At 42.9% G+C, this 27,760-nt stretch overlaps 1 protein-coding gene across 5 annotated transcripts; it reads right to left on the reverse strand.

Moving 5' to 3' along the window:
* ECHDC1 (ethylmalonyl-CoA decarboxylase 1) lies at positions 1-27,760 on the reverse strand. Of its 5 annotated transcripts, none has more exons than XM_083497971.1 (6): positions 27,586-27,760; positions 17,448-17,669; positions 14,932-15,074; positions 9,753-9,805; positions 7,958-8,038; positions 1-423 (listed from the first exon to the last, which is right to left on the reverse strand). In XM_083497971.1, the coding sequence occupies exons 2-6, from the start codon at positions 17,665-17,667 to the stop codon at positions 18-20; spliced, it is 903 nt and encodes a 300-aa protein (XP_083354097.1). In that variant the 5' UTR covers positions 17,668-17,669; positions 27,586-27,760; the 3' UTR covers positions 1-17. The 5 variants fall into 5 exon arrangements, with proteins under 5 accessions (XP_083354097.1, XP_083354094.1, XP_083354096.1 ...); XM_083497968.1 differs by having other exon boundaries at positions 27,443-27,760; XM_083497970.1 differs by lacking the exon at positions 27,586-27,760 and adding an exon at positions 27,231-27,422.

Raw genomic sequence — 27,760 nt, forward strand, 5'->3', positions numbered from 1 at the left:
TTTCTTTTGTGTGTCATTTATTTATGTTTTGTTCTCTGAGCCAAAGCCTGTAAATTGGCAGGCCCACCCCAAACAGTTCCAAAAATCTCTTTTTCGGTCATCAAGGCAGCTTCTAACTGCAGCTCTCGTCCTGCAGAAACCACTTTCTTCACAGCCTGAATTACTGCAGGAGGGCCCTTTGTGTATGGTCTGAGCCATGTACGTGTTTCTTCCAGTGACTCAAGTTCATCAGACGAGGACAACGCGGCTTCTACCAGGCCAATACGAAGGGCGGTCTCTGGATCCACTTTTACAGCACCACTCAGCAACTTGAGGGCAGGGCTGCTGCCAAGGATTTGTACGAGCCTGGCAGCTCCTCCCCAGCCTGGTACTAAGCCCATATGCTTGTGGACAAATCTAATTTCGCTCTCCGGGGTCATTAACCTGTCAGTGAGAAACAAGTATTCAGTTGTTAATTTATACTGAAGCTTAGCAGTCAAGCCATCTCAGTTCTCTCTGCCTCATTCCTATGCAAAGCACAATTTCGGATGGCAAGATGCAGACTGTAAGTGTTTTCTAACGTTAGGCAGGCTAATGCTACATCAAGCAAGCAATTTGCAGAGACTGAATCCAAAGTAAGGCAAAACAAATGGATCACTTTGAAAGGGAAGACAACAACCTTTAATCCAAAATGAGAAGCCAGCACTTTTCTATTATGTTGAATATTACCTTTCAGATCAGAAATATGCAAGGACAGATTCTTATTACCACCTCAGCATGGGTCAGGGGTTGTTTAAGGACAACCTACGCTCATTTTCAACGACTTCAGTCTGAGGAGTTGCAATAAACACATATCTTCTTCTTTGGCAATCACTCGTAGCCGAGTAAGATTGTCTTCCATAAACACGGTTTTAACCATGAGTCTGTAAGTGACTGGAGGCCAATTCTGGACCCACACGTCCTTCCACAGTGTGGACATTGGTTCAGGGGCGGGAGTTGATAACTGTGTGGATTTGCCAAGCATGCCTTCCTCTTAGCAGGTTTTCCCTTGAGTTCGAGTGTCTTCAAAGTCCATGACACCTTTGGTAAAGGCTGTTCTCCAACTGGAGCACTCGCAGGCCACTGCTTTCCAGTTGTCAGTGTTTATACTACATTTTCTTAGATTTGCCTAAAGGTAAAGGTAAAGGTACGCCTGCCCATATGGGCCAGTTGTGACCGACTCTGGGGTTGCGTGCTCATCTTGCTTAAGAGGCCGGGAGCCAGCACTGTCCGGAGACACTTCCGGGTCACGTGGCCAGCATGACGAAGCTGCTCTGGCGAGCCAGCACCAGCGCAGCGCACGGAAACGCCGTTTACCTTCCCGCTATAAAGCGGTACCTATTTATCTACTTGCACTTAGGGGTGCTTTCGAACTGCTAGGTGGGCAGGAGCTGGGACCGAACGACGGGAGCTCACCCCTTCACGGGGATTCGAACCGCCAACCATACGATAGGCAAGTCCTAGGCACTGAGGTTTTACCCACAGCGCCACCTGTGTCCCTAGATTTGCCTAGACAGTCTTTAAACCTTAATGAACACACATAAAACCCTATGGGCATGGGGCTGAAATCAGATGGCAAGACTGGGAGGGATTGTTTTGCCATGAAGCAGCCCATGTTTTGCTGGGCTTTCATAGCTAAACAAACTTTTGTGGTCATCAGGATTCCATTGGTCCCATTTTTTTTTTAAAGGAATGTCAAATATGCTAAATGGGGCTTACTCCCAAGTAAATATGCACAAATTGTCAGCCCTAGTCCTAGTCTGTAGATTTCTTCAAAGCCCTAGTCCTAGTCTGTAGATTTATTCAAAACATTCACATTTTAGTGAAGAATCCAGGCAGCATGAGAATCAAGAAGTGATGGGGAAAACAACAGAGAAAAATGAGATTTTGTTCTATAGTTCAGTAAAAAAAAAAAAAAGAGAGAGAGAGAGAGAGAGAGAGAGAGAGAGAGAGAGAGAGATGGCAATTCCTATAATGGTCAGGACCTTGCCTTTTTTTGCGTCTCATGTGAATGCTCTTTATTGTGCTTTAAAAATAGAGAAGCACAATGCTGAGGTTAATGCCACTTTGCAGAGGAAAACTAGTGCAGTTACTAGCTGAATTGGAAAAGGGCAAGCAAAATGATAAAGGGGCTGAAGTAACTCCCCTATGAGGAAAGGTCACAACATCCAGGACCCTTTTTTGGGGGGGTGGGATAGGGCAAATAAGAGAGAGAAAAAACGATATGTGCAAAATTATGCATGGTGTGCAGAAGGAAGGTAGACGTTTTTTCTCTCATGCAATACTCAGGGACACCTCAAGAAGCCGAATGTTACAGGTTTCAGGGCAGACAAAAGGAAGTGCTCCACCCAGCACACAGGTAACTATAGGCTTCGCTACCCCACAACATAGTGGTAGCCACCAACTTGCACAGCTTTAAAAGGGCCTTATACAGATTAATGGAGGACAAGCCTATCAAAGACTCCTGCCCGTGATGACTATATATTAGCTCCAAAATCAGCGGCGGTGTGCCTCTCACTGCCAGTTGCTGGGGAGAACAATTAGGAAGAGCTGATGCTGCACTCGTGTCTTGCTTGAGGGATTCCTGCAGGCATCTGGTTGGCCACTGAGAGAACAGGATGCTAGACCAGGCAGGCCTCTGGTCTCTTCCACCAGAGCTCGCCTTATGAACCTGACGATGTTTCTGTACTTTGCTGGAATAGGGCCAGAGACTTGAACAGGCTTGCCACAGTAAATTGCTCGGCAGCATCCGCTGGCCTTCGCAGCTCACGTCTTCCACAACATCTATGAACTTACCTTATTGCGTACTGTCGTTGTGGTGATAAAACCTTGGCACAGTCAGGGGGGAGAAAGAGAGACAGTCACACATAGGTCAGGAAGCAGGAAGGAATGAGGGGTGGATAACGGAGGGGAAGAAGAAAGTGAGCAGCAGGGGTGGCGGTTAGGAAGAAGGAAGAAGGAGGCTGAGATCAGGATTATGCAGAAGACAGAGACAATATGCAGACTGAGAGCTTCTGGAGGAGCAACAATACACACATTGGTTTTATTTGCTGGGTAGGCACAACTCTGAGTTTCTCCCACTGATTTTAACAGGAAAAAAAGATTAAAGGAATGTATGCTGTAACAACCTGAACATGGAAGGCATAATTTTTGAGAGAAGAAGCAGCTGCTGCCACCATTCTCCATGCTTCCCTCGCAGGCCTACACAGGAAGAACATTATGTGGACATAAGCCAATATTATCACGTGCGCTACACAGAACTCAGTCATGCAGACAAATAATCTTCCGCACTGAACATGGACTTTTAAGGTTGTCTGGAGAATGCCCTGTTTAATATGTATCTGCTTGAATCTGCTTTCAAATATGGAGAGATTTGTCTGGATTATTGCTATTAATAGGTAACAAACAGGGAAAAAACCAGCAACTAGACAATAATCCAAAACACTGTGGTCCATGCTGCTGGGAAAATGGCAACTCTGCGCTATATACATAGAATTGTAGAGCTGGAAGGGACTCTGAGGATCATCTAGTCCAGCTCTTCTCAACCTGTGGGTCCCCAGATGTTGTTGAACTACAACTCCCATCACCCCTAGCTAGCAAGGCTCTGTCAGGGATGATGGGAGTTGTAGTCCAACAACATCTGGGGACCCACAGGTTAGTCCAACCCCCTGCAATGCCGGAATATGCAGTTGTCTCATACAGGGATTGAAGCTGAAATCTTGGCCTGATCAGCACCATGCTCTAGCCAACTGAGCTATCAGACACATTGTTTGAAGCAGGATGGAAATTGACCAGCACACAACCAAATTAAACCTAAGGGAAGGGCTGTGGCTCAGGAGTGGAGCCCATGCTTTGAATGCAAAGGGAGCCAGGCTGAATCCCCACCTTCTACGGGTAGATCTGAGACAGGCTGAGGGCAGGCAGACTGAGTTAGGTGGAATCATGCCCATTTTTCTTAACAGGACAGCCTCCACGGCTTGCAGCTCTAAAAACGTGTTTAAAATGCAAATGATTAAAAAGGCCGGTCTGACTTTTGCAGGTCACTGCAGATATTATGAACTCAGCTGACCAATGGAAGATTGAAAATGAGTATCCCTCACACTTCATGCATAAAGTGATCCCTCTGTTTCTTAGCCTGCACCTTATTTCTGTGAGCACATCATTGGCTCACATGAACACACTGCACCAAGCTCGCAGCAGTGTTTTGTCAGCTTACATTTCTCAAGAAGAGCTCATATGTGAATGCTCGGTGTGAAATTTAGGCCATATATTTGTAAGAAAGGAGAACTGTGAACAGAGGAAACTTCATTTCACATTAAAACCATCTTGTTTACTGGACCGCTGCTCTGGATTTAAAAAGAAGAAATAAAAAGACCATAACAACGCCTGTGTGTTCCTCTCTAATGATATGACTTGTGATTCAAGTGGCATGGTCTGGAATACTAATGATTTTTACAGTTTTCCTAGAAGAGAAGGATAAGCAACCTAGAAAATGCAAGAATTTGATCTGCCATAGCTCCAAAGCTTTATTCACTGGCAAGCAGGGGGAGTGAGGAGAGGAGGGGAGTGTGATGCAGCCACATATCTCAGAATCTACTTTGGTATCACTTACGCACACAACAAAGCTGTGTGTATTCTGCCCATGTACAAATGTGCTTTGCAAATATAAAATTCAACATAAGTGTCTAGTTAGGAGATGTGTAGAGATAAGCTCTCCCACATTTTCAGGCTTGTTGACGTATCAAGAGTTACAAATCCCAGACACCTCTGGCAGTATTCTAGACTGACTGGAGTGGGGGGGGGAGGACTTTACTGATGTAGAGTCTGCTTCAAGAATATCATAGGTAAAGGTAAAGGACCCCTGGATGGCTAAATCCAGTCAAAGGCGACTATGGGGTTACGGCACTCATCTCGCTTTCAGGCCGAGGGAGCCGGCATTTGTCCACAGACAACTTTCTGGGTCATGCAGCCAGCATGACTAAACCGCTTCTGGCACAACGGGACACTGTTTACCTTCCTGCTGTAGCGGTACCTATTTATCTACTTGCAATGGTGTGCTTTGGAACTGCTAGGTTGGCAGAAACTGGGACAGAGCAACAGGAGCTCACTCTGTCGCACAGATTCAAACTGCTGACCTTCTGACCTAAAGTGTCTATAAAGGTCTAGGCTGTGCCTCCTCCATTTATCCAGACAAGGTAAGTGTGGGTTATTCAGGATAAAAACCTGCTCAGCATTTTATTTTCTAGTCCAGTTCAAAGGTCACCTTCTCCCAGAACAGGGTGATCAGTGGAACTGACCTCCAGCTTACAAACTTCTGCTTCCCAGCTCTGCATCTCCCTTGAACTGCAACAGAGAAGGTGGACCTGAGGGCTTCGTTCACAGAGATCGTGTGCCAGCAAGTTCCTCCCTATCTTCCTCGGATTTCTTTATTCTTCCCCTACCAGAGCACTGTGAGACAGAGCTGCAGAAAAGCCAGCCATGTAATGTAGTAATCAGACCTATGTTAATGCCCTATTCTCCGCCCCCCCCCCATTTCTATATATGGCTAGTGGCACTGGGCGGAGTTCGAAAGTGATTGAAGTTAAAGCCATATCATCAGTTAGCAGAAGCATTAAACATGAGATATCAAACTGAAGTTTCCCACCTCAGGCCAGCTTGTAATTATACAGTATTTCATGCTTGTAATTATACAGTAATATCTAAACTGTGTGGCTAAATGCAAAGCTATTTTAATTGATGCTCCCCCCCCCCTTAAAAGAAGTTGAAAATTTGTTTCTGCACAGAGCTCTTCAACTTCTTTTTCCATGCCAAATAACCTGATCGTAGTATGAGGCCAAATTATTTTATGTCAACTGCCTAATTACATAGATTCAGACACAAGGAGCTGACATTAGCACAAGAATCGAACACAAAAGGAGGATGGCGGGTAGAGGAAGTGATCCATGGGTCATGGATGCTTTAGTTGAGATTCCTGCATTGCAGGGGGTTGGACTACATGACCCTTGGGGTACCTTCCAACTCTACAATTCTATGAACACCCAGTACCCCTGACCATTGGCCAAGCTAACTGGGCCTGAACTCCAAATGGCTGGCATTCTTCTGGCATGCCTGTAACATTAGCTCATCCTCCAGCAGCACATGAGCATGGTGAATGCCCAGCCACCTGGAGAGCAAAGCCAGCCTGTGACACTTCCACTTCCACCTGCCACCCCAGCTACCAGAAAAAGGAACTCCCAAGAGTTACAGGTTAATTCACCAACTGGGAGGGGACAAGTAGGGCTTTTTTCAGCCAGAACTTGCCGGAACTCAGTTCTGGCACCTCTCAGGTGGGCACCATTGCCATTCTAAGAGAACAAGTGTTCTAGAAAAATGGCACTGGGGACAACCACTGGCTAACTCTCCTGTCACCAATGAGTGAGTTTGTTATTTATTTAGTAAGTGTCTATCCCACTTTCTCCCCAAGGGAGAAGTTCTCCCCGCTTGTCATTTTATCCTAGCAACAAAACTATGTGGTAAGTTAGGCTGAAAAACAGTGACTGGCCCCAGGTCGCCCAGTGAGCTTAATGGCCGAGTGGGGATTTGAACCCTGATCTCCCAAAGCCTAGTCCAATGCTTTAACCACTGTACCAAACTGGCTGTTCAGGTCAGCCTGTTTCGCCCTCCCCTGCTTTCCACCAATGCATGCAGTCTGAAAGAGCAGTCTGACATGCAGGGGGAAGACCCCTGGGTTGTCAGAAGTATTCAATCAGCACCTCACCCCCAGGTTTCAAATGAAGAAGTTTTTTTATTAAAGTAAGAGATGAAGGTATAAGGAGACGAGAGAGAGAACAGGTAAGATAGCGCAAGCAGAAAAGCAAACAGTTTACTGTCTAAACAACCCACACTAGACAACAGAGCAAGGATTACCCATGATGTCGAGGAGATGACCAGGTTTTTTTAAACCCTGTAGATACAATTCTCTATGCAGGTATGGCTATGTGCACTCAGACAATCACTACAGGCACTTGGGGACTTGACAAGGGATGCCTAAGAGGATGAAAGGTTGATACTTCTCAACAAGCTAGGAAGGAGGAAGTAAAAAGGTGACAGCAGGGAGAGATTTCCTAATTACTTCAGGTAGACAGAATCCGGAGTGGGGGGTGGGGTGTTTCAGCTTGCAATGCGACAGGAAAGTTACTATGTAATTGGGAAACTATGCCATTAAAGAGACAGGCATTTCGTTCTCAGGCTTTTCTCCAAAATGAGCTGTTCAAATATAAAGAAAGGGGGTAGTGGAATTGCTTGACTAAGCAACAGGAAGTAGTGATGGCCACCCATTCAGATGGTTTTAAAAGAGAATTAGAGAAATTCAAGGAGGATATGGCTATCAATGGCTTCTAGTCAAAATGGTTATGTTCCACTGCAGTATCCCTCTGTATAGTGGTAGGTGGGAATAATGAGCGGGCAGAGGTCTCTTGTACTCATGTCCTCTTTCGGGCTTCCCATAGGCATTTGGAAAGCACCTGAGGGAACAGGATGATGGGCTAGGTGGGACTTTGGCCTGATCTCTTCTCATGTTCTTATGTAACCAGTTCTCTTATTGTGGAAGTTAAAAAGATTCCTTGTAATCCAACATTTTCACAACATAGGACAAAACACTCAAATGGGTGTAGGCGTTCCCTTTAAAATAATCCCTTTCATTTATAAAAAATTGTTAAATTGTCGTTCTATCAACATATACTCAAGGCAATCTATTCTATTTAAAGCTAAGAGCAAACAGCACAAAGGATTGTTTAAAAACCCGCACGATACTAAAATGCTATGGCAGCATGAAAGAAAAGTGCTAGGAGAATGAAGTAGATGAGATCGTATCTGCCGCTCTTTCCCTGGGCACAATCCAAATGTAAAAACAATGTCTGAACAGGGTCCCACGTCTGATCAGGCATGCATTTCACCCTACCTGAAGTCGCATGCAGTGGTGAGTTCTGCTCCTCCTCCCAGAGCCTTCCCTTGCACTAAGGCAACTGTAATCAGAGGCAACCTACACAAAACGGGGAGCCAGAAAGAAACCATTCAAAATTACAACTACAGTCAAAGGGTTAAATGATCAAAAGGCATGCTATTCCAAACCAAGGCAAACAATGGTTTGTCTTGGAACGTAACCATGACACATAAACATCGGAAACAAAAGCAATTATCATAGAAACAGTAAAAATACCCCCCAAAAAAGCAGAGATCTGCTTCATATTTGTTTTACGGTTCTCTTTTGTAGGCTATCTTGAAAATCTAGATTAATAAAATTACGTTTTAATATTTTTTTATTTTTAAAAAAGGTGAAAGTAAGCATTAAAGTGCACACACATTGTGAAGACTGCCGGGGGGGGGGGGAATTGTAAGCTTTTATGTTTTTCAGACTTTATGGAGGACTGGCACCTGTTTAGTCTTGTCCATTTATGGTGCCCTGTCATGACACACACCCCCCCGGAAAGCTACCTTATCCCTGCATATATAAATAAGTTTCTTGGGGGGGGGCACATAACCAGAGTCAGACATTCTGTTAAATTTTCTAATCTTTTTTATTCTATATGACACATTTAGAAGAACAACTCAGAAGCTAATACAGTGGTACCTCGGGTTTCATATGCTTCAGGTTACATACACTTCAGGTTACAGACTCCGCTAACCCAGAAATAGTGCTTCAGGTTATGAACTTTGCTTCAGGTTGAGAACAGAAATCGTGCTCCAGCAGCGCAGGAGCAGCGGGAGTCCCCATTAGCTAAAGTGGTGCTTCAGGTTAAGAACAGTTTCAGGTTAAGCACGGACCTCTGGAACAAATTAAGTAACCCGAGGTACCACTGTATGTGGCTAGTGTGGTTTTGAGCTCTCAAGAGGCCAAAATTAGAAATAGTATATGAAAGCTACAGCCCCCAACATTGACATGAACTGATAATGAAACTCAGTTATAAGACTATTCCTTCAAATGTGTTGTGAAGAACTGGGGACTGAGAGGTTACTGGCTACGAATTTTGGGGAATTCATTTTCTGAAGCTCCCTCTCCCACAAGTTTGCCTCACGGTCTTTCATCCTCTGTCACCTTTTTCTCGTGTGACCTTGGGCAGTGATTCTTCTATGCAGCAGTAAGTCTGCATTCTGTTATAGAAACGTCTGAAACAATGGGGAACAGGATTAAATGTCAGAGAAGGATGGACTTTTGTTTCTCATCTGGAAGTCCTTAGGTCATTCTACAAAAAAAGCCCTCATAAAACTGAAGGTCAGAAATAATCCAAAACAATAGCGGCATGAGAAATACGGCTTCCCAGTTACTAAGAGAGCCTTAAGAAATGCTGGAGAGAGAGAAACCTTTGTGGGGGTGGGGGAACAGATGGTGGATTAAACTAACAGTCTCCTCCTCTGCACATGTTGCTTCCATACCCCTGTGTAGGTTGTGGACATACTGCTTGCCAACTTTTAAGAGATGACTTCAACACTTTCTAGAAATTGAGGCAGAACTTTCAGGGGGTGATATGTCCCTGCCCCTACCACCAAAGGCTTTGTTGTCATTTCGGAAAACGTCAAGAGTTGTAAATGTCATCTGCTTATAAGAACCAACGTTTTAGTTTCCAACATTCTCCAGGCTTACAAATTATGCAACATGCAAACATGAGATGCCACTTTTGGATTTATTTATTTTTTTGCTAGGGCTACAATTCAAGTTGTTGAACATTTTAGAAGTTAATCAGACAAAACACACTAACCTCATGAGTCTGGTTAAGGTGTTTTGCATGAACATACACATGTCCATCCCATCCTATAAAGAAGGAGGAAAACAGTTAAAATTATCCTGAGGTACACAAATGCCCAAAGGGAATAGCTGCTCTGGAATGTTCTACTGATTCCAACTGAGCTTACATATAATAAATTTCCTAAACGTTTTGCCTAGGTTCTGTACTCTAAACTGTACCAAAGACATTGTGCTCCAAATCAGCTATTGACTGCTACCAATGGCTCCATAAAGATGCTAAATAGCACTGGAGACAAAATAAGCACTGGGACATTCCACAGCATAACTGCCAGGACTCTGGTGCTCGGGCCCTGTTTACAGGTTTCCCACAGGCATCTATCCGGTTGGCCACTGTGAGATCAGGATGCTAAATGAGATGGCTCACTGGCATGAGCCAGCAAGCTCTTCTCATGTTCCTTAGACACATAGTCATCCAATGCTACTCTATGGAACTAGCCCTGCAGGTAAGTACAGAACCAGCAGTGGCGTAGCGTGGGGGGTGCAAGGGGGGCCGGCCGCACCGGGCACAACACCTGGGGGTTAGGGTTAAGGGGCGCAAATCCACGGGTTAGGGGGCGCAAATTACTTGCCTTGCCCCGGGTGCTGACAACCCACGCTACGCCACTGAGAACCAGTGCAGAATAGCATCTGCAACCACTAACCTACAGAGCTAATTCAGGAGGAATCTATAGTTGATGGTCTCAAATGCTGCTGAAAGATAAAGCAAGAGTCACTTGACCTTCTCCGATGGTCATCCATCAGGGCTAGCAAGGTCAACTGGGCTGCAAAACCAGGTTCTACCAAAACTGGGAAGGGCTAGAATAATTGGTTTCATCCAAGAACATCTGTACTAAGCACTTTCCCAAGAAAAGAGGTCTTTGCATTTAGGTGGAAGGTGTTGCCTGCCATTGGATCCAGGGCAGGCTTTATTAGGAGTGGTTGCAGCACCACCCTGCCACATAACGATGCATTAACCACTTGCTGGACCCACCCACTATTTCCTCCCATCCAAGCGGGTTAAGAGGGCAAGTCAGCATTGCTACAAGCCCATTGTCCACATTGTCAGGCCCCAGTGGAATGACTGACTGGAGAAAGTGTTTGGTGACCAAGTGGGAGTGACTGGGTTGATGGTGTGCTTGTGTGTGCTGGTGAAGATGTAGTATGGGTTAGGCGATATTAAATTAGTGCATATTATATGATTTATGCAGATGTAGCACAGAATTTGGGTGGGATGGTGAACAGTGAGGCGAGTGTTGCATTTTGGGTCGGGGTGTGCCTTGGCAAGGGAGAGGCTGAAGAGGGAAGGGGCTCCTGACTAAAGACAATTCAAAATGTGCTGCTGTGTTTTTGCTTTGGGCATTTTTCTTTTTGTTATCTTGTATTATCTTGTAGTTTCTCAGGCTGTTTGTTATATAAGCATATTGCATTTGTTATTTTGTACACTGCTTAGTGGCTGAAATAGGGGCTCTGCAGTCTCTAGATGCCGATTCCTAGCTTTTACAATACAGAGGCTTTTTTATTTTGCAAAACATTTTTAAAAAATGAATTTGAGACCCTTAGCCTTTTTCTGTTTTTATTTCTATCTATTTGGCACATATTTTTGTTCTCTTCTTCATCTACCTAAAGGTAGCCTGGGTGGCTGTACATCTCTCTCTCTCTCTCTCTCTCTCTCTCTCTATTTTATTGCAGTTTTGACATGGTATTGTTGTTGGCTTGCATTCACTTTTTAACTGTTGTAAGACACTGCAAGACAGCTCAGGGTGAAAGGCAGATAGCAAACCCTATATATCAATAATATAATTAGGAATACAAATTCCATTCATAAATGAAATAGGATTGAATAAAGCTGAAGAACAAAGACATTTTCCACCCTAAGCAGTGATCTCACTATTTAACCTAAAAAACACCCTGAGCAGTGCACAAAGCAGGCCAGAAGAGAAGTCTAAAATGTTGATGAATACAAAGATGCCTGTGTTTATGGAAGGGAAGGGGGGGAACAGGAACTATTCATAGTGAAAAGTTTCAAAACAAAGCCACATTAATGATCTCAGAGCATTTCTGCTTCTACAAAGTAAGACTGTCAGCTGGTGCTAACTCTTGAATGGCAACCAGAAGGCGGACTGGTGAGTGCAGGCCATTATTAATATCTTATTAATTAAATGCCATGGAAGGCAGAGACTGAAAAGGCTCTGGCTCTTGGCTTCAGTTAAATGAGCCTAGTAGATTGAAGAGGAGCCCTTAACGAATAAGACCAAAAGCACCTATCTGGTTCAACATCCTATTTCCCATGGTGGCCAATCAGATTCCTCTAGAAAGTCCATAGGCAGGTGAAAGGAGGCTGCATATATAGCCGTTGTGACTAGTAGGTAGCCACTCATGGCCATATCTTACATATCAAATATTCTCCTCTGACAAAACTGGCTGCTACAGAAAGACATGTTCAGTGGTTTGGGTAGTTCTTTCAGAGAAGATTTCCAGCTAACATTTAGCTGCTCTGCACCGCATAATAATAATAATAATAATAATAATAATAATAATAATAATAATAATTTATTATTTATACCCCGCCCATCTGGCTGGGTTTCCCCAGCCACTCTGGGCGGCTTCCAAAAGAATATTAAAATACTGTGATACATCAAACATTAAAAGCTTCCCTAAACAGTTAAACAAGTTAAACTATGGGTTACTGAGACCACACAAACATGTGAACTCCCAGAGAAGAATTTTGCTTCTCCCCAGTCCTTTTTGCTGCAATGCTGTGTTAAGCTAACCAATGCCAAGTAGCCAAGTCATCAGAGGGATGGCCTTTTCACCACTGCTGGAAAAGACCAGTGACATTTTTCGTATTTTCTCAACACCCACAGGGCAACACCATTCCCCAACAACAAAACCTGTTTGTGACCCTGTAATATGCTGTACAATAAGCCTGCAACTCACACACATTTAACTTGTGAGCTTTAAGCGCTTGGCAATTTATTTATTTATTAACAATGATACAAACAAGATGGCGGCTAGGGAGCAGCAGCCTCACACTGCTCTCTGATGTTGCAGACAGCTACAGCTTTATATTGATGTTTTAAATACCCTTGCCGTGCTTTTTAGAGCTTTATTAACAATTAAAAGAAGGAAAGAAAGGAGGCAGGCATCTGGGAAGAAAAGACTTTGGCAGTCCCACTTGCCATTGTACCCAACGTGTTTTTGACTATATGCATTTTGGCTTTAGGTGCAATCCCCAGAATGTAGGACTTACTGTAATTATTTTCAAAATGTGCAGTGAGAAACATCAAGCAAGGGTGAAAATAAATTACTGCCAGGCAAGATATAGTCTGAAAACTCACACTCAAGGTTCTTGAAAGACACTGGGAGTTCTGAGCCATTATTTAGAAACAACTCTCCTATGATTCAGATACCAGAAAGCAAAAGAACCTCTCACTGTAGTTAAACAGAGGGTGATATGCAACATTTGTCATATTCAGAGTAGGCTTAAAGCCACTGATTTCAAAATGACTAATGCTGGATATCAGGGAATTCAGCCAAGTGAAAGGAATTTCGAAAGGGAGAGATTACAGCACATGCTTAGCTCTCCTATTGTAATCAATGAGACATAGAATGTGAGATAACTTTACACAGCTAATTACCAAAGTGATTTGGGAAGTCTGACATGCTTTCAGAGAATGGAATTTAACAAATACTTTAAAAAAAACCCCTGAAAAAACTGGGCTAAGTCTGCTGCGGAGAAAGTGTTTTAAGCAAATCAAGTCAGACCTCCCTGTTTCATACTGTGAGAAATATACAATGTGTGGTCCATGCCAACAAACCCAGGAAACAATTTTATTGAACCAAATTTGGGTCACAGTAATTGCACAAGTTTATGACTCACGCCAAGGAGTAAATTTATTTTATTTCTCACATTTTGGAAATGAGATTTCCAAAGGATAGAAACATACAGCAATCAGTTAGGAGAGCACTGTCTTTTATTCTTGCTGTAACAATAAACAAAGCCAGTCATTTCATTTCGTCCTGAGGAAAGTGAGAGCACTTTTCAACGCTGGCTTGAAAACCGCTGTTAATTGACATGTTACAGCACTGGACAGGTTACTCAGCACTAATGACAGCTTTTAGTTGTCCTACGTCGCTTTATGGATCCAAGTCCTTTTTTAAAACCTAGTATTAATCCTGCCATTATTTAAACAAAGGCTGTGGCTGAATTCTTGCAATGAGTGAGATGTGATTGCAGGGAATAAAATGGACAAATATCCTCTGTGGCCAAGAACAACAACCAGCTTGATACTGGGAATTTCTGCCTCATCCTATGTAGGTTTACTCAGAAACCCATCCCAGTATGGGACTTACTTCCAAGTGTGCATAGGATTGCTGCCTGAGGAATAAAATAAACCTTGCAAAAATCTTCTCAGAAGTTGTCCCATTCAGTTCAATGAGCTTGTTCCCAGATAAGTGGGTACAGTGGTACCTAGGTTGTTGAATGGCTTGTCTCCTCAACAAGTCGGCTCCCGAACGCCGCTAACCCGGAAGTGAGTGTTCCAGTTAGCGAATGTTTCTTGGAAGCCAAACATCTGATGCGGCTTCCGATTGAGTGCAGGAAGCTTCTGCAGCCAATTGGAAGCTGCGCCTTGGTTTTCAAACGGTTCCTGGAGTCGAACGGAAGCCCGGAATGGATTAAGTTTGACAACCAAGGTACCACTGTATTTGGAATGCAGTCTAAATAGCTTCCTTTTAACAGGAGTCTCCCTCCACATAGATTTCATTCCCATTAACTGAACTGCAGGTGAAGGAGACCGATCCACTTTAACAGCTTGGGAAACCAATCAAGCTCATCTTACTGTCTGCAACCAGTCTCATTTCTCTGAATAGCCTGAGAGATTTTTAAAAGCTTTAAAGAAGAAATGGAATAAGCTGGAGGATTTCCAGTGTGGAACTTCTGAGTAATAAATCAAAGACACAACCCCTACACTTGTACTACTTGCAATTTGTCATTCACTTCTGAAATGCTGACAGCATATTCAGCATCCAGACACAAACAGAATAATTGTTATTGTTTTCTTATGATGATTTGCAGGGTCATCTTTCATTGAGGAACAAGTGGCTCAGAACATTAAACAGTGCATGAGAAATTGATTTCTACTATCACTTACCTGTGGGCTGGACAGCGCCCTGACGGCATTCAGATCAGACCCTGAACAAAAAGTGTTTGCTGCACCACGGACAATCAGTCCTTTTCCATCCGTCCAGTTTTCCAATTCAGCAACCCTCTCCTGTAGCTCTAGCATCATCACACCTGCCATCAAAAGAAGGAGCATGTGAGGGTCACCTTTAGAATGCATTTTATTAGAAAAACTAGTTTGAAAACTTCACAATTATATGGTTCTATGATAGTGGCAGAAAGTGAGGATGAATTAAAGAACCCTTTAATGAGGGTGAAAGAGGAGAGCGCAAAATATGGTCTGAAGCTCAACATCAAAAAAATGAAGATCATGACCACTTGTCCCATCACCTCCTGGCAAGTAGAAGGGGAAGAAATGGAGGCAGTGAGAGATTTTACTTTCTTGGGCTCCAGGATCACTGCAGATGGTGACAGCAGTCATGAAATTAAAAGACGCCTGCTCCTTGGGAGAAAGGCGATGGCAAACCTAGACAGCATCTTAAAAAGCAGAGACATCACCTTGCCAACAAAGGTCCATATAGTTAAAGCCATGGTTTTCCCAGTAGTGATGTATGGAAGTGAGAGCTGGACCATGAAGAGGGCTGATCGCCGAAGAATTGATGCTTTTGAATTATGGTGCTGGAGGAGACTCTTGAGAGCCCCATGGACTGCAAGAAGATCAAACGCATCCATTCTTAAAGAAATTAGCCCTGAGTGCTCACTGGAAGGACAGGTCGTGAAGCTGAGGCTCCAATACTTTGGCCACCTCATGAGAAGAGAAGACTCCCTGGAAAAAACCCTGATGTTGGGAAAGATTGAGGGCACAAGGAGAAGGGGACAACAGAGGACGAGATGGTTGGACAGTGTTCTCGAAGCTACAAACATGAGTTTGACCAAACTGCAGGAGGCAGTGAAAGACAGGAGTGCCTGGCGTGCTCTGGTCCATGGGGTCACAAAGAGTCGGACATGACTAAACGACTAAACAACAACAATGATAATGACATATGATTCTATATGAAAAGGCTATACTATCAGCATCTATACTTTCTATTTTTAAAAAAACATAACTCCTATTCTTTGGGGACTCCAGGATTCTGTCCTGGCTGCACCTCTTTACTACGCACTTTAGAAAGTGCTGGTTGAAGGAAAATGCCAAGTGTCCCTCCAGGGGAATGGCTGGGTAGGGGTCACCACCAACCTTTTTTTAAGCCAATGGGCACATTTGGAATTTTGAGAAAGTGCTGTGGGTGCCAGTCACATGCTGCAGGGCATATAGTCTCACAAAACAATGCTGTGGAGTGTGACGTAACATGAAATGGCTGCTGGGAGAGCATGATATAATGGCTTACACATCTTTTTTAAAAAAACAACAACAACAACAACCAGAAAAAGAGACAGGACTAACCACAAATCATGCTGGCCACACACACATACACACAACCTCCCAGAGGAAAAGCATTATAAGTCACTGCTCTACATGCTCACATGTAGATGCTCCTTGCACTTCTCTAGTGAATTTTCGTCTCTCTTGGTAAACTTGTGGCTTGACACTTTTAATACCCCCCAGATGATTTAATGGATTCTCAATATGGTATATTTATTGATTTGAATCCTTTATTAATTAATTTATTAGTATCCTATCCAAACTCTTGAAAGAATGTAAGCGTGCAGTGGCCAAACGCCAGCCTATGGGAGAATGTATCAGTATTCCAGGGTCTCCACTGTTATAAGTTTCTAGCTGTAATTCACAGTGAGAGGACTTGACCTATGATTTCCTAATTCCTCCACCCCTGTGATCATATTTCAGTCTCCATGGTCAGCAGTGATTAACCCCTTTAATGCCAAAAACAGCACACAGGTCTATAGAAAACTACTTGTCCAGCTGTTATGCCCTTTCTCTGGAACACTGAGGATGTCAGAGCAACTTCCAGAAGCAATACAAGACATTTTGGGTTTTTTTTTATCCATGCTGGCATTCAGTAGTAATTTCTAGATCAGAATTTGGTTAATCCACCTGCATTTCTATATTGGAAATCCTTATGAATATTGCTTTGGACTTGGAGCTTTAGGAAAAGACCAGGCTATGAATTTAAATAAACCAAGAATTAAGTACATTTGGGCAGATATATAAAACAAAGAGAAAAGAACTGGGACATCTGGCTTCAGGCTCACTGAACTGTTGTGACAAAAGGCTTTTTCAACATCAAAAGTGTGGTATTACAGAGTCCCTGTGAAGAACACGACCCATTTAAAATCTCTGTGATTACAAGATAATTCTCATCACATCTGAAGGCAAGTGTTAAGGAGTCATTTCTGCCCTTGCACATACTTAAGAGGAAGCAAACACATATTATTAAATGTATTAATAATTAAGAAAGCATTCACTTATTTGCTATACTAGACACCCAATAGCTATCACTCTCTGGGCATCATACAAAGAGGAGAGAGAGAGAAAATATAAATGTACATAACAAATTGCAAAAACCATCCACAACACATTGCTAATACCTGTAAACGCATTCATAAACCTTGAATTGTTCAATGTCAGTATCCCAATCCCATCATCTTCTTTAGAAAGGTCAACAGATCCACCTGCAAATTGCTGAAGCTTCTTCTTTATTTTCTCCTCCTCAAAGCCATGAGTATGGCTATGGAGAGACATACTCACTTGTGGCAACAATCTGCCATGAGTAATTCGATGAAAACTCTTCCATAGTAAAATGGTCATTTCTGGAAAGGAGCACAGAGGAGAAATCAATCCAGGTTGATGATGCCTAACTGCATCTTATTTTTCAGACCTATCTAAACAAAATAAAAAAAATCCTTCCAGTAGCACCTTAGAGACCAACTAAGTTTGATATTGGTATGAGCTTTCGTGTGCATGCACACTTCTTCAGATACACTGAAACAGAAGTCACCAGACCCTTATATATAGTGAGAGGGTGGGGAGGGGTATTACTCAGAAGGGTGGTGGGAATGGGTGATTGGCTGATAGGTGTCATCCACACCTATCAGCTACCTGAAGGTACAGGTATATCCCTATATGAGCCTGCCTGGGTGTCAACATCTTCAGTGAGGGGCCTTCCTCTTGGCTCCACCACCCTTACAGACACATTTGGTGGGGACACGAGAGAGGGCCTTCTTGGTAGCAGCTCCCACAGAAGGCTAGGCTGGCCCCCTCCCTGCTTTCCTTTCGTTGACAAAGACTTTTTTGTTTAGGTAGGCCTTTGGCCACTAATTGGCTGTTGCAGCAGGGTCTTTTAATGGCCGGTTTAGTATGTTTATTTTCTGCTTCTCTTGTTGCATTTTCAAACAGTTTTATGTTATTTTGATTCAGTGCTGCTTTTAATATAGAATCTTATTTAATAGTTGCTATTATTTTTTACTATTTATAACTAACTGGTTAGTTTTTTTAGCTGTATCTGTTTCTAATTCATGTTGCAAGCCGCCTTGGGTCCAGCATTGAAAGAAAGACAAAATATAAATAAAAATAATTTTTAAACAAGTCAAAGGGCAGGCAGCAAATGTGGACATTACAGCCAGGTGATGCTCAGGAGTCATGAACAGCAAATCACACAATACAAGGTATTATCACAGAATTACTTTTCTTTCCCCGCACCCCACCCCTCTTCTCTAATGCTAGTCACTGGCACACCATGATTTGGGTCAAGCACAAAAAGATTGATATTTTCAATAGATTAATCTGAAAAACACAACTGCCCCAGAAAGTCTGATGTCTATTAAGATATTAATATTTTATTTTGAATAGAGTTCTTAATTTATGGAATGTCTGACATTTTATCTTGCAGGCGTTCAGCAATATAAATGGCCAATTAGCATTTTCATAACGCCTCCTTGATTTATTCCACATGAAACCAAGCAAGTGTGTTTTGAAGTTCCCCAGCAATAACTAGGTCACCCCTTGAAATTTTTGCCATAAGTCTAGTAAAGCATAACCACTAATAGTTCGACACCAACACCAAGAACCCAGTCAGACATCAGCACCCCTCCCTAGCCACAGTCCCCACCTTCTCTACTAAACTATGGCTACTCAATGGCTTTGCTATATTGAATGCTGGAGAAAAACCAGCAACTTTAATTGTTAAGTTGCTACTGCTACATATAAACATTCCCCTATAGCTTCCAGTTACTACTATAAGATTAGCAAATTTGATAAAATGGGCTTAGCACTCATGTACATCCCGAGTAGGGACGCGGGTGGCGCTGTGGGTAAAACCTCAGCGCCTAGGACTTGCTGATCGCATGGTTGGCGGTTCGAATCCCCGCGGCGGGGTGAGCTCCCGTTGCTCGGTCCCAGTGCATGCCAACCTAGCAGTTCGAAAGCACCCCCGGGTGCAAGTAGATAAATAGGGACCGCTTACTAGCGGGAAGGTAAACGGCATTTCTGTGTGCGGCTCTGGCTCTCCAGCGCAGCTTCGTCACGCTGGCCACGTGACCCGCAAGTGTCTGCGGACAGCGCTGGCTCCCAGCCTCTAGAGTGAGATGAGCGCACAACCCTAGAGTCTGTCAAGACTGGCCCATACGGGCAGGGGTACCTTTACCTTCTACCTTTACATCCCGAGTAGGTTCACAAAGTATTCATATGAAAAACCATAGTGCCTGGGTGATGCCTTTTAAAATATCTATTGGATTTATTCTAACCAGATACTCCATTGTTTGCATGTATTCCACTGACATCTCCAATTTAAATAATGCTAATCTTGTATCACTGTTCCTTGATTTATTATTTTAAATTGCTTTTATTTTATCTCAGTTGCCCTGATAGAAGCTATTGGGTACTTTCTCTCTCTCTCCTTTTTTTTAAACTTGGAGGGCCTGATAGGCATTTCATTAACAAAACAGATGAGTAAGTCTGAAGGTATATGTTAAAATCAGCATTCTTCCTAGTTATTTCCCCAACAAAGTGACTTTCTACCTAACCTAGTTTCACCTGCAACTGCTAAGGTTTTCAAATCCCATTCAGGAAAAGCAAACCCTGCAGCATTCGGGGGGACGGGACTCCTCCCCGATACAGAGACATCTTTAAAGGATATGAAGATTCAGGCCCAAATACTATCCACAAAGCTACCCTACGATAATTGATTTGTTTCCACAAACAGGAGAATGATTAAGGTACAGTATTTGTAAAGACAACATCTTTCTGTTTCAGAGTTAGGCTCTGAGGCTTCCTGAATTAATACCTGGCAAAGTTCCCCCATCCCTGCAAGATTCATGAGCCTAAAACACCAAAGTGCTGAAAGTTTTCTGCTTTTTATAGTTATTAAGAGAGATTATATTATATCCCAACAAAACCCTTACTTTCCTTTCCCTCTGGTAATAGCTAAGAGGAAAAGTTCTCAGCTTTTAGACCAATAAAAACTGGAATGGGCAAAGGTATTTTTTTTTCCATTCAGTTTTACCTCTGAACAAGACACGCTTCGCCTAACCTAAATGAGAAAAAAGGAGATGAAGATAGCAATCACCACCAAAAATTACATCTGCTCTCTTTATTGTTTTTCCTTTTATCTAACTTAACATATATTTCACTTCCCTAATTTCATCCCATTTCTTTTTCCCCACAGGCATCATTACTTTGAAGTGCTCAGTTTTTTGGATGGCAAACCAAATGCTTTCAGATTTACATAGAATTCATTTGTTCTGTCTCTTTCATGTTCTATCGAGATTTTGGATTTTCTTTAGCCAACTGAAAGCCCACACATCTCTTGGCCTGGTTTGAGGAAAAGTTAGAGGCAAAATATTCCACATGGAGTTTTATGGCTGTTTTAATGATGGTAGTGACTCCCTCGTTAATTAATAAAATTATTTACTTTTGCTGTTATTTATTTTCAAATGAATAATTTCTTTCTTTCTTTCTCTTTCCCAAGAGGGCTGATAACATCAGAACATCTATGTACACCATTTTTTTCAGATGAATGCATATTTACTCTTTACCCTAACACTTATTTTGAGTATGTATAAATTGCCTCTATATTTTTAAAAGAATCCAACATGGTTCACAGCACACATTTTTAACAGCCAGATACAAAACCCCCCACATTTGCTTCCCTACCCACATAAATTCATCTGAAAATGAATAATAATCTCCCTTCTCTCCAGAACTATAATCCTAGCTAAAAATAAATATTGAGTTCATTTGAAGGATAGGTGACAACCGATTTTTTAAAAAAACAAAAAACACGCAAAATATCTTATTTAGAATTCAGTCAAATATAAATCAAAAGCTATAAACCACAATGGAGATTTATTAATTATTTATTTCATTTATTATCCACCCATAAGCCTAAGGTACCAAGGTAGGGCACAAGCATTTAAAATGCAGCATTAAAAATGGTTTAAATGATATGACAATCACAAGAATAGGGTGGGTCCTAAAAATACGCATCTCAAGTGTCAAAGGGCAGGGTGAAGAGGGAGTTCCACAGCTTATGGGTTGCCACAGAGAAGCCCCTGTCCTGGGCTGCTTCCCCTCCCCCACCAAAAAAAATCTGGGGCAGCAGAACTACCTAGAGGGCGCCCTCTGCTGATCTTAACATTTGAGAGGGTCTGTAGGTAAGAAGGCGGTCTTTCATATATTTGGGGCCTACCACATTTAGGGCTTTAAACACCAACATGTGCACCTTGGATTGGGCCCCAAAACGAACCAACAACAGATGCAGCTGTTCTAAAAGGAGGCTTACTGTTACATGCCACCCTGATTTCCAAGCAGTGAAAGATGCCAGAGGTTACAGCGGTTACTCAGGGTTTGGTATCCTTGGAATATTTATTTACACATATATACAACCTGGACAGAGGTTGGGGGGGTTCACAGAATTAACACCCCAACAGATCTTGCTTCTCCGCTCTGAATGAATGAATCTTTATTTGCATCAGACCATAGCAATAAAACAATACGATATACCAATAACAGAAATCAAGTCAATTATATAAAATACATTTTAGGGTTTTAAATCAATAGTCAAATGATGGATCTTATTCTGATTGCCTCAGCTAAAATCCTTGCAACCTTTGCTGTCACCTGCTCATCTTGATCTGCCAAGAGAAAGAACACTGTGGCAGTGGCTGGGCAACCCGGAATGGGCAATAAAAGAGGGGTGATAATCTCATTCCTCAAGTCTTTATAAAGAGTGCAAGCGACTCTGCTCTGTTGCCAGGAGAGCCTCAAAAGTCCAACTCTGCTCTGTTGCCAGGAGAGCCTCAAAAGTCCAACACAGAGCTAAACATGTCTCGCTGTCCTCAGCTTTACAACATCCTCCTCGCTCTTTTGCTCACTCACACAATTCTCTACAATGTAGCAGCCCTTCCTTCCTTCCGATTTGGTTGCTCGGGACAGCTCGTCCCTCTGAAGTGCATATCAAGGGACTAGAAGTAGCCCTCTGGTCTCTGTTTACAAAGGACTCACTGGACCAGTTTCTTATATTTGCATCATACACCTTAATCTTCACCACCCTAAAGTCAGCAAAACTGAAAGGTCTCGGCTGATTTTCAAGAGTTGTTGTGGCTAAGCCTTTGGTGTATTTTCAAATGTTATGAAATAGTAAATGCGTTGGCTCTTTAACCCTGTCTGTATGTGGCCACTACACAGGATCATGGAAGCAGGAAGCCCAAGAACTGAAGTCTCATAAATGCAACCAGTGCTGAGGACTCACAAGTGCAATTTTTCTAGAAAAAGAGGCGCCGGAACTCACCATGAACCCTTGTTCTCTTAGAGTGGTGCCGGAACCCAGTTTTTAAAGAACACATGATCAAATGCTCTGGGAGCTGTTGCTTAGTACTTACTTTGTGCTAGAGCCAGGAAGCAGTTTCTGTCTCCACCAGGCGAGCAGCAATGGATGCCCAGTTCATACTTACAGGAGCGGTTTATGGCAAATTGTAAAATGTTTTTATTGTTCTGACTACACAGGCTCACATCAGCAAGATCAGTCACAGAGGTTGGCCGTAAAAACCCTCACTATAGCCAAACCATTTCCAGTTAAAATTCACACAGTCTCACAAAGGTGAAGTAAACCTATATTCCTTCTAATACATATTTGCCTTGAATGCTCAGCTCCAGACTTGGAGGTTTTGTTACAATCATGTGGTTAAATAGATTTTGTTAAAAATAATAATAATAATAATAATAATAATAATAATAATAATAATAAATTATTTATACCCCCGCCCATCTGGCTGGGCCTCCCCAGCCACTCTGGGCGGCTTCCATAGAAACCAAAAATACAGTAAAATATCACACGTTAAAAACTTCCCTGAACAGGGCTGCCTTAAGATGTCTTCTGAATGTCAGGTAGTTGTTTATCGCTTTGACATCTGCTGGAAGGGCGTTCCACAGGGCGGGCGCCACTACCGAGAAGGCCCTCTGCCTGGTTCCCTGTAGCTTTGCTTCTCGCAATGAGGGAACCGCCAGAAGGCCCTCGGCGCTGGACCTTATAGATATATAAGCCTTATAGATATAGACACATGCATGCAGGACATTCATATGTAGCAGCAGGAGTGGGACTGTGCTACTGGCCCAACCCCCAACACTGTGTTCCCTTCATCCTGACTTTCACATGTTGAGCAAAGAGGTCTGAAAGAGAACTATTGGCACAAGCTCTACACAACTGGGAAGCCCATGCAATCAGAGATGCAATGTTGGGGTGGGGAAAAGAAGCATAGCCCTGTTCCTGCTGCTACATTCAAGTGCCCTAGACACAAGTCAGTGATTAGAGCTACACTGAAGGTCCTTTAGGATGCAAAGTGGGAACATATTGATCTTTAGACCACAGCAGTGACAGAAAACACCAGGCCTCTCTTGTCTTCAATGCTGTTGGATCAATTCTAATTGATGTTTCCCACACTCATCCCAGTTGAGCACTACACTTCAACCACAGAGCATGGTACCAAGCAACTGAAGGATCTATTTAGCATGGTGGCTTCCCTTGTGTGAGTTGACTACCTTTACCGACAGAAAGGGATGGAGGAAGAAGAAAGGGAGATTCTCTGGTCCAATGCTTTAGACTAATCAGTGCAGACTGTGACCTATAGCCTGAAGGGTTAGCAGATGCTGAATCAATGCATCAGGAAACTGGAGGAAATGTGCCAACAGACCCTTAGAAATGCCTTCTGTGCCTACTCTCATATAGCTGCATCATCTCAGGGTGGGATTTTTAAAGGAAAAAACAGAACCTGGATCTAGTGGATAAGCACAGCAAAAAAAAAAAGCAAGAAGCACTCCCTTCCCTTAGTCGCGGCTTTCTTTTGTGCTAGAGCCAGGAAGCAGAGAAAACTGAATTGGGCACCTGTCCATGGAATCTATGTTCATGACCTCAGGGGAGAGGAAAAACCCAAGCCAATAACCACACAGCACACTTTTATTTGAAATGGTTCCGACAGGCAAATATACATTTGTCCCAATTTTGGAAAAATGTGCATCTAAGTATATTGGCTAAATGACACATGGGTAAACTACGAGTGTACAGTATATTTGTAGGATAAGAAACTGTTGGCAAAGTGATTCTTTAGGCAGAGGTTGGCCATAAAAAGACTTTTGGCCCTTTGTAAAGTGTCATGCACACCAGTGGGGGTTGATAAATAATAATAATAATGTTCACAAATTTTAACTGCTTTTTTATTCATTATGATGACGTATCATAAAATCATAAAATCGGAAAGGACTATGAAGGTCATCTAGTCCAACCCCCTGCAATTCAGGAATCCTGCCCACAGTCATCCCTGGGTGGACTCGAACCACCAACCTTCTGGTTAAGAGCCAGATACACTGACACATTGCGCCACTGGAAGGATTTTAATGCCTTTCCAGTTGCTAGGTAGACTTGAGGCATCTACAAACGCAGTGTTATCAAATTATTATCAAAGCAGCTTTTCTTCATAGGTTTTCTATTTTACATTCAATATTCATTGGGTACTTAGAATGAATGAGAACACAGGAGAAATGACTCTGGAATGGTAACTTTGAAAATAGTGATGTTCAAGATTTTAAAACTGCACAGTATTAACCTTTGTTTTTCACAGAACAAATGTAGTCAGAGAATCCATAGAATTGTAGAGTTGGAAGGGATTCCAAGGGTCATCTAGCCCAACCCCCTGCAATGCAGGAATCTCAACTAAAGCATCCATGACAGATGACCCTTTACAGTGTTTTATACATTTCCCCAATTGGGATCTCAAGGCTTCTTTTTAAACAAGATTGCAGTAAGGATTTATACAGTGCACAACCAATACCCTACATACCACACAGTGTCTCACCCACCTCTCTAGGTTAGAAGCAGTTTTTAGGTAATAACACATATTAGCCTAAAAAAACCCCTCACATTTTTTAAAAAGTTACATCTCTGGATTTATGGCTCATTCAATGGATGCAAACTTTCCCAAATAGGAAGCAGATATAAACCTTAAGGAAGAGATCTAATCTACTCAGGTTTGAACATAATTTTTGCCTTAACAGCTGTCATTGTCCATCTCTATTCCCCCACCCCATGATATTTACATTTACGGAGGCTTCTCAAACTTCTGGGGGTTAAAATGAGCAAAGACATTCATAGCACAGCAAATCTGGAAATAATCAATGCAGTATAGATTAAACTGGTAGTCAGTTTGGTAATAAAATTCCAAATTAGAATTTCTTGCCTGGCACTGATTTAGAATTCTGTGCACACTCCACACTGACATTTCACTGTCAAATCTTTGTACATTAAGCTTTAGGAAGAGAGATTGTGCAACAGCCTCAGGATATGCTTGAAGAAAACCAATTTTTGTACCATCAACTCTAATTGCCTTTAAACTAATGGAAAAGAGCGAAAATAGTTAAGAGACCATGAAAAAGGGGAAAACTAGAAAGTTTGTGCTGCAATCCTTAGAAGTTCCATAGCACATTTAGACAGATAAATACCTTTTTTTTCTTCATTTTAAACACGAAATATCTTACAACCTCTTATTTCTCCTTATTGTCTATTATTCAGGTATATCCCAACTTAACAGGACAGACTCAAAAAGCAGCGAAGGGGATCTCTCTCTCCATCACACACAGTATACTCTATCCAGGCCACCAAGAGTTCAAGGACACATTAATTTAAGGGATAAACATTTGGAGAGAGGAGGTGTGGTAGACAATGGTGTGTAGCCCAGGAAGTGTCCCAAGGGGCAGACAGAGAGGCTCGGAGAGTTATGTTTGGTCATTGGGCATGAGGTTAGATACAGAAATATACCAAGCCAGACCATTCATCCATCCACATTGGACTGGTGGGAAGCTTCTAAGGTTCTTAGGTAAGAGACATTCTCAGTCCTACCTGGAAATGCCAGGGGGTGAACATGGGACATTCTGTGCGCAAAGCAGTTCTCTACTGCTGAGCCATGCCACTTTCCCAAGAAGATTCCCCATTCCTGCTCAAAAGGGTTTCAAAAGTCATCTAATTCAATCATTGGGCAAAACTCATCCATCACGCCTGTACCAATCATTCCACTTAATCCAGATTGCAGTATACTAGACAGAGCACTTTCAGCCCTAAGCATGTTTCATTGGCTGTTAAGTCCTACCAGATTCAATATGGGTAACTCTGAAATAAGTACACTTATGGTTACAGCCAGCATTTCAGAACCTTACAACTCCTTCAGATTCCGAAATTACATCAAACCCTTTACTTTTGAGATTTTGGTCATGACACCATAAAAAGAACAAGCCCAAGAACTGTCAGAGGCAGCAGGACTCTTCTTTTCCATAAAATATGGAAATAAAAAAGTACGTAAGATGACTGTATCACCCCCTGCAGCATATTAAGAGCTTAATTTGAGCCAAGGTTAATGCCTAGATTCCTCTTAGAACACATTTCCCTGCCAAACTAATTATCAATGCATGTGGTAGTTGCACAAACCTGCCACACAATAAACGTTTATGTAGAATTTTGTAATGTGCAAAGCTGCCAGAAGGAACCACGACCAAGCTGTACTCCGTTTTGGGGGTGGGGGTAAATGCTATTCCAGCTAACACTGGTCTCCAGCAGGTGGGTCGGGACCCACATGGTTGCATTCCAGGATGGGTCGCAACAGCTGCGCTACCGCCGTGCAAATACAAGGCAAGAGAAAACCAAAAGGCGTCCTCACGCCCCCGTTTAGATTAGATGTGGGTCCTACGCCTGAAAGCACCCCAGACTAGAGTCCCACGCATCCTCCTTTCCCAACCAGGCACTGTTTATTTAACTTATGTAACCATTACGCGTTAATACAAAGGGGGAGACTGGAAGGAGAAAGCCAACCAACAGAAAGCAGCAACTTAATTACAGGAGAAAGGGAAAGAAGCCAACAATTAGCGATTCCCGAAGGGGGAATCGAAAGCTCATTTCCCCAGTGTCTGGCGGTAGGGTTCTTGCAACTAAGGGGTATGTATTTGCAGAGACTAGTCCACAGCAGCAGCAGCAGGAGGAGGAGGGGGGAGGTGTCTGGGCTGCCGCATTCCCGTCCTCAGGCGAACGTGCCTCGCCAGGATCACTAACCTGCAGTCCGCCAGCAGGAAGCGCCGCAGCGAGAAGGGACGCTTCGTGTGACCGGGAAAGGGTTCCTCCAGGAAACCAGCCCCCCCTGCACAGAGGTTCCGTGAAACGGGACGGCGCAATGGTAGAGCTTATTTGTTACATACGGATCTAAGGAAAGATCCTCGCAAGCCTGCGGTGAACGGGGTCGGGACCAGCTGTTTTCAACCCTCAGTTTCTCAAGCTAAAGGCTTAAACTAAAGCTAAAGGCTTCTCCGGTGCTGCTGCTCTTCAGGAACAGATCGGTGATTGGAAGCACGCAGCCGTGTTTCCAGTGGAGCA

Source organism: Podarcis liolepis (genome assembly GCF_965112155.1).
Source record: "Podarcis liolepis genome assembly, chromosome: 3".
Classification (NCBI taxonomy): Eukaryota; Metazoa; Chordata; class Lepidosauria; order Squamata; family Lacertidae; genus Podarcis; species Podarcis liolepis.

Coding starts and splice junctions, on each gene's coding strand:
- ECHDC1 (XM_083497967.1), bottom strand. CDS start 26,273: ATGTCCCATGTTCACCCCCTGGCATTTCCAG. Junction 15,075..17,447: donor GTTTATGAATGCGTTTACAG/GTATTAGCAATG, acceptor TTTTGATGGCAG/GTGTGATGATGCTAGAGCTA. Junction 8,039..9,752: donor ACCTTAACCAGACTCATGAG/GTTAGTGTGTTT, acceptor CGTTTTGTGTAG/GTTGCCTCTGATTACAGTTG.